The sequence below is a fragment of the Salvelinus sp. IW2-2015 genome, linkage group LG22 (assembly GCF_002910315.2).
Source record: "Salvelinus sp. IW2-2015 linkage group LG22, ASM291031v2, whole genome shotgun sequence".
NCBI classification, from domain to species: domain Eukaryota; kingdom Metazoa; phylum Chordata; class Actinopteri; order Salmoniformes; family Salmonidae; genus Salvelinus; species Salvelinus sp. IW2-2015.
In genome coordinates, this window is record NC_036862.1 from 13,116,616 (window position 1) to 13,123,533 (window position 6,918).

At 45.1% G+C, this 6,918-nt stretch overlaps 1 protein-coding gene across 1 annotated transcript in view; it reads right to left on the reverse strand.

Annotated features, from left to right (window-relative positions):
* Positions 1-1,931: 1,931 nt before the first annotated feature.
* The window catches only part of LOC111949899 (numb-like protein), a 72,149-nt gene continuing 67,162 nt past the window's right edge, over positions 1,932-6,918 (reverse strand). The window contains exons 7-8 of the mRNA XM_023967233.2: positions 5,907-6,086; positions 1,932-5,255 (exon numbers count right to left, since the gene is read on the reverse strand). Of these exons, the coding sequence (XP_023823001.2) occupies positions 4,363-5,255; positions 5,907-6,086 (1,073 nt within the window). The 3' untranslated portion in view covers positions 1,932-4,362. The remainder of the gene's footprint in view (positions 5,256-5,906; positions 6,087-6,918) is intronic.

The following is a 6,918-nucleotide window of genomic DNA, read 5'->3' on the forward strand; positions in this document are numbered from 1 at the left end:
CACAACGTGCCATTGGAACACAGGAGTGATGGTTGCTGATAAATGGCCTCTGTACACCTATGTAGATATTCCATAAAAAATCTGCCGTTTCCAGCTACAATAGTCATTTACAACATTAACAATGTATACACTGTATTTCTGATCAATTTTATGTTATTTTAATGGACGAAAAATGTGCTTTTCTTTACCCCAAACTTTTGAACGGCAGTATGTGAATATTTGCAAAAATGTCTAAAAACCTGTTTTTGCTTTGTTAATTATCAGGTATTGTGTGTAGATTGACGAGGGGGGGGAAACTATTTAATCCATTTTAGAATAAGGCTGTAACATAACAAAATGTGGAAAAAGTCAAGGGGTCTGAATACCTTCCGAGTGTGTGTCCGTGTGTTTGGACATTTTGAGGTTGCTTGGAGCCATCGGGCTTCAAACCACAATTTTTATGCTGAAGACAAAAGATTCTTCAAGAAACACAATAAATATTAAAATACACCTTTCATCTGTTCAAATGCCATCGTTGAATGACTGTATGTGTGATTAGCAGCCTGCGACAGGGAAGAGAACAATGGACTCTGAACTGATCAATGTCGAAACGTATGAAATCAATCACCTCCCTCACCTCAAGGACTTTAAAGGTCACGTGCGAGCGCTTACATTTCACATCCATAGCAATTACCAACGTTATTCTAACGGTGGTAAAGCAACATTTAACAGACGTGAACTGGAAACAGATGTGCCACAGTATCCATACACCAATCCTAAAACACTAGAAACAAATAGCAGTGAATGTATTATCTGTCCATTCCAATGTCTGGGTAAGCGCTATTACACAAACACAATTACTGATTCCGATTCTGATATCACATGCTGCCGTCATACACTTACCAGCACTGTGTGACGCACCAGATTGAAAGCAGATAAAAATGTGTTTTTTATTTTGTATGGGGTTGTTATAAAGAATGACTTTAGGGGATTATGCACCCAGCTCATAAATTGAATCGGGGTAAAGTAACAGCAGTAATACACAATAAAATGGTACTCTGATATGCTTTATGAATATGGGCCCTGCAGTTCAGCATGTCCATAATAGAAACAGTGAGGAGTCTTAGATGACAGCTTCTCCCCAGGCCAGACAGACACCACTAGGATTTGGCCTATGTGAGCACATTAGTCTGCTTTTTTATTTCCAACAACATTCTTTCCTTATGGCAGTTTAATGTATATATGTACTGAGCTTTTTCTGCCTACTCTGGCAGTGTTGGGATGTTTATAAATTACCCTTTCACTGCTGTGTCCATGGCAACCCATTTCCCTTGCACTGTTCTGTAGTAGTGGGGCCTGTCCTCATTCTAACTCTGTCTTTGTTGTGTTTCCTGTTGTCCCAATTCTTCCTCAGCGCTGCAGTAAGCAGTAAGGGAAAGACAATGACGAGAGAGTTACTACTGAAATGACTCAAGTGTTCTGTGGCTGTCCTCTTTTTCATGGCCCTTGGGGAAGAAAAGGGGCCTTGTCAGGTCGCATTAGGGGCCTGAGCTTTTGTCAAGACACTAGAGAAAGGCTGCTCTACGAGTCCTGTGAACAGTGGTAGAGTTGGCAAGCGTAGTCAATGCGTTCAATGAGAGAGAATTCTTCAACGCTTCACTCCATGACTTTCAGGGCATACAGTAGGTTTGAGATATAAAATACAGCTATGGAGAGAATTCACAGAATTTAATGACTGGTGCTGTTCAACTATTGACCATCTTTAAAAGTAGACTATATACATGCCAATGGTACATGCATCCCCGTTGGCATAGGGTGCAGATACATTTGATCTATTAGTACTGGTGAAGATAAAGATCTTATGAGGATAAGGATAAGACAGGTACATGACCTGCATTGGAAGAAAGGGAGGGCGAGCATGATACAGAATGCAAAAAACACAGACACCAACACAAGTTTAATATTATATTATTTATTTATCTTTGTACAATGTAATTACAATACAAATATGTAGGTTTAAATACAAAATTCAGTAAATAAAGAATAAAAATAAACTCCACTAGTTTGTTATCACTACACTGTGGTTTACAATCAAGTTTAAGAGGTAATTTAGTTCTTATTTTGAACATAATTAACCTACATTTTAATTTAAAGGGCGTGCAAACAAGGGTAATTTAACTAAATAAAAACAGCAATTTCATGAATGACTATGTCTTTTCTCTTAAAAGACGGGGAGAGAATTAATCTAGAAAATCTATTTGTCTAAACAAGCAAAAGCATGGCTCCTCACTACTGCTTTATATCTTTGGGAAAGCAAATGGATGTCAGTCAGTATTGTACCACATGAAAATGGCAAAGCCTGATTGGCCGAGTCCTAAGGAGTTAATGACCAGGAGAGCGGGCTGGATGGAGCCTGTTTGTCTAGTTGTGATGTCCATTCAATAACACTGGTCCCCTGGGTCCCACTCYGTCTCACTCCCAGACACTCMTGTTGTYTGGGGCARGATCRTACATAAAGCAKTATAATGGCAAATAGCATAAACCATCTCATCTAAGCACATGCGTTTGCCCCGTCTTGACCTGCCAATGGAAGTCCTGCCAAATGGGTTAAAATTCCGATATGGGATTGTAGCTAAAGTATACTGCACATTTATTGTCTTTGTGTGTTTAAACTAAAGTCACGGAAGGAAATGCTTGCCTCTTTTGAGAATATAATCAAACAGTAAAGTATTGTTTCTATGGAGCTCTAAATGCATGGTGAGTATCATTCTAACAGAAGTACCTTTGTTTGGGAGTAGTGAAAGGAGTTTAAAGGAATGAAACAACCAGTCTGTTTAACTTAACGTTTTTCTTCTTTCATCTTTTCTCAGTTCATCATAGCCCTTCAATAGTCCACTTCCTCATCTCATTCTCGTAAGTATGCCCTCGATCTCTCCGTCTACCTTTCACCTTCCCGTTTTCTTTCCCTCTCCCCCGACTATCCGTATCGCTTTCATGTCTTTGTTTTCCCTCTACAAAGATGGATGCCTTCCTCTGTCTGTTTAAAGTGGTAAATGACTCATCACTTCCTCTAGGCATCTTTACTCAGCCTGGTACTCAGCACACACAGCAGGTGCCATAACGTCTTCCTGTCACAATGGCCTCAGATCCAGAAGCCTCTACAAACTGACTGTAGTCCCACTATGTCAGAAGTGCAGCTTGACCAAGCCCACTGGGCACACACTGGTTGAATCAACGTTGTATCCACGTCATTTCAATTAAATTAAGTTGAACCATCGTTGAATTGACGGCTGTGCACAGTGGGAGGCACTACTTTTGACCAAGGCCCTATGTAGGAATAGGGTGCTATTTCAAACCCAGCGACAAAACAACATCATAACTTCCTCTCAAATAAAGCTATGCCGACCTCGCCCCAAACTCACCATCTTTATCTTACGAAGTGCTCAAGCTCCTTGCCTCCCTCCTCTCTTGAACATCAGGCTCAACATTCCCAAATAGACCCTCGTAGTGTTGACTGACTAAACTCGTACTGGGGGTGACTACTACCCTGTTTCAGATTATAACGCGAGTCAACCAACCACGTTGGAATGTGCCATACTATTTGGACCATTTGAACTCTTTCCAGAATGTTCTAGGGTTCTAGTGTGTCTGCCGTGCAGGTGGAGTGGCACTGGGACAGAGAGGTGTTAGGTCACCATGGTGATTTAGCTAACAGTGACTCATTTGGGTTGAAAAGCAAATTGGACAGTTATACGTGGATTGGTAATAAATAGAGGGTGAAAAAAGCATGCTATTTACACTCGTTTCCAGCCTCTGGTTTCATGACTCACTCCCTCTCTTTGCTCCCTCCGCTGCCAGTTACAGTTGCTAGTTATTTCCCTCCTCTTTCCAGTTCCACACAAAATAAATACAGGGAGAAACAACCTTTGAACACTGATGAAGAAAAAAATAAGTAAAACTATAACGGTTCAAATCTAAGTAAAAATAATAAATAAAACTATTTTGGCCGTCAAACTGTCACTCTTATTGGTCGACGCCTCCTTTGGGGTCTCTACCGCCGAGTCRTGTCATTGGCTAGTCAACCAGGGCCTTTGCTGTGCTTGGGTAACATCAACGTAATCTCTGTGTCCTGTGATGTGTCCATRTTCTCTGGGTCTTCCACAGATCCCCACGCAGAACATGATTGCTAGAAATCCCATGGAATGCATCGCGAGGAGCCCCATACACAGTCATCATGTCCCCCCTGCATTCAGACCCAATTTACATCCTGGAGTCTCAACAGAGGAGGAGAAAATTAAGAGGGGGGTAGCGAAAGCATTTAGGGCAGGGGGCTGTGGGGGAGTGGAGTAGTTCAGTCTGGTTGGGGGTCTGCATCATCATAGTCTATGCAGTGGCCTGACCTGGGTTAATACCGAGTTTAAGCTCGATCTCAAAGGTCTTTTGCAAGTCATTGGAGAAAGGGTTGGGCGCCGCCTTGGGTTGCGATTTGGTCTCCAGCGCAGCCCACTTTGCCTCGAAGCGATCAACCTCCTGGGCATTGGCTGGGGGCGGGTTGGCCAGCTGTGCGCTCTCCGGTGGCCAGCTGCTGCTACTGCCACCGTTGCTGCTAGTGCCGTTCTGCGTGATGGTGGCGAGGGAGGAGGTGGGAATGTTGTGGGGGAGGCCGTTGACGGTGGGATGAGCTCCGAAGGGTGGCATAGGGAACCCGCCCGGCTGGCCGGAGAAAGAGTGGYGATGCCCACCGCTGAGCGTGCCCATTTTAGGCCCTGAKCCCATGCCCATGGAAGGCCCGCCGGTAGAGCCGCCTGCCGTGCAGAAAACATTAGCCACCATCTGGGAAGGCGTGATGCCCACCACAGGCACACTGGCGTTGGAGTACGTCATGCTGTTGGCCAGGGCGGGCATGTAGGCCTGCATGGGTACAAACGCTGGCTGCAGGGGTGGCTGGGTATACATGCCCACAGGTGCGGGAGTGACATCAAACGCCAAGGGAAAGGGCTGCATGGAAGTGGGCAGGGAGCCAGGTACCCCTGGCATGGATGCCCCCATTAGGGGCACACATGACATAGGTGCGCTTGACATGGGTGGCCCTGGAATGGCAGGGGTGGGCTGGATGGGTGGCGGGGGCAGGTTGGGGGTCTGTTGCTGGGCCTTGACGGCCTGGGCCACCTCCTCCAGCCAGCGCTCAGCCTCGGAGGGCGTCCTCCTGTGCCCACTGTGGACCACCGGTGGAGGGGACTGGACCGGGGGCTCCGCCTGCACCCAGGAGGACGTGGCTGTGGAAGAGAAGCAGAGAACCACACGTCAATCACATGTTACATCAACCCTGCTGCTGGATCTCTCTACCGCTTTACCATGTCAAGCACAGAGGACACACCCTATTCCGCAGCCTTTTCTGATTAGGGCCGGGATTCAATGCAAGACGTGCCATATACGTATATAACAAACTTTTTAAGGGTTGAGCCGACATGCACAACATTTACCATGAATATGACCTCCACAAACATCGGGTAAAAGGCCTTTAAAAAGCTGCATTGACGGCTGTATAGTGACCTGCACTATAGCACATCACAGGCTGAATCCCGGCCTAGAGATAACTGACACTTCACAGGCAAATCAGCCTTACAAGCAATWCAGCATTAGAAACATTACAAATACAAACACAACACAAACGTAATACAAACGCAATACAAATGCATTACAAACGCAATACAAATTGTTCCACTGGATATCATAAGGTGAATGCACCAATTTGTAAGTCGCTCTGGATAAGAGCGTCTGCTAAATGACTTAAATGTACATTAGAAACACAATACAAACGCAATACAAACACATTCCGAATACAAAGTTGGAGTTGACCTGTACACTACATGTTAAGACAGACTAGAGCTCATAGAGAGAGACTGATAAGGTATTCAATGAGTTACCTTGCAGGGGGGCGGGGGGAGGGGGGATGGCTGGGGGCACAGTGCAGGCTGGCAGGCCGTTGGGGGTGGGGTTGGAGAAGAGTTCCTCAGAAGGCCTGGTGAAGGAATGGTTGATCTGGCTGCACAGAGCGTTGATGCTGCTGTCTGCCTCGCCACACACGGACAGATCCATCTCTGGGACTACAGAAGGGGAGAAGGGTTGAGGATTGGCTTTCCTTTGGATGATTTGATGGCAAGATTAAAGTCTTGGGCCAAACATACACTTATATAATRATATAAGATTAAAGTACATGACACCGGATGTAAACATTTCTAAGCCTTTTGTTGAAAAGTAATCTGTTCCCATGGTCCTATGAGGTCTACATAATCGTTTGTACTGCAAAGTAAGAAAATAAAAGTTCCTCTGTAACACACCTGACCAGTCTGTTTTTCATGCATGAGATTCTCTATAGCCTAAATCCTTAGTGTAGAAAACAGAGAAAACCTCTCAACCTATAGCCAGTAGATAAAAATAGCTAAAAATGTGTGTAATTCCCCTATCAGTGACCTGTCCCTGACAGAGAGAGAGCAAAGCCTGTGGAGAGCAGAGAGAGCTGTGGGGCCAATCAGAACCAGAGGGGTCAGTGGTGGATGTAATCCCTATGGAGCTCCTGCTGCACCGTCTCTCTGTTGGGTCCTATTAATTAGGGCACACCGTAGCAAAACCTTTTGCAACGAAAACGAGTAGTCACACCCTGTTTCAGTCTATTTTCTTCTGTTTGGTGCCTAATGAATATGACCTTGCTTAGAAGAACTACTCCAGGTGCAGATGTAGTGTCTTTCTGTCTGGAGAGCCCTGCTGCTTTGTTCATGACTGCCTTGTAATGTCTCTCTTTCTGAACATTTCATTGGCCTATAGGGTTCAGAGAGGATGGGAGCAGCTGTGGGGTTTCTCTGTGTAGTAGTGTAGTGTTAGTGTGCATGCATGTGTGCATCCGTGTGTGTGTGTGTGTGTGTGTGTGTGTGTGTGTGT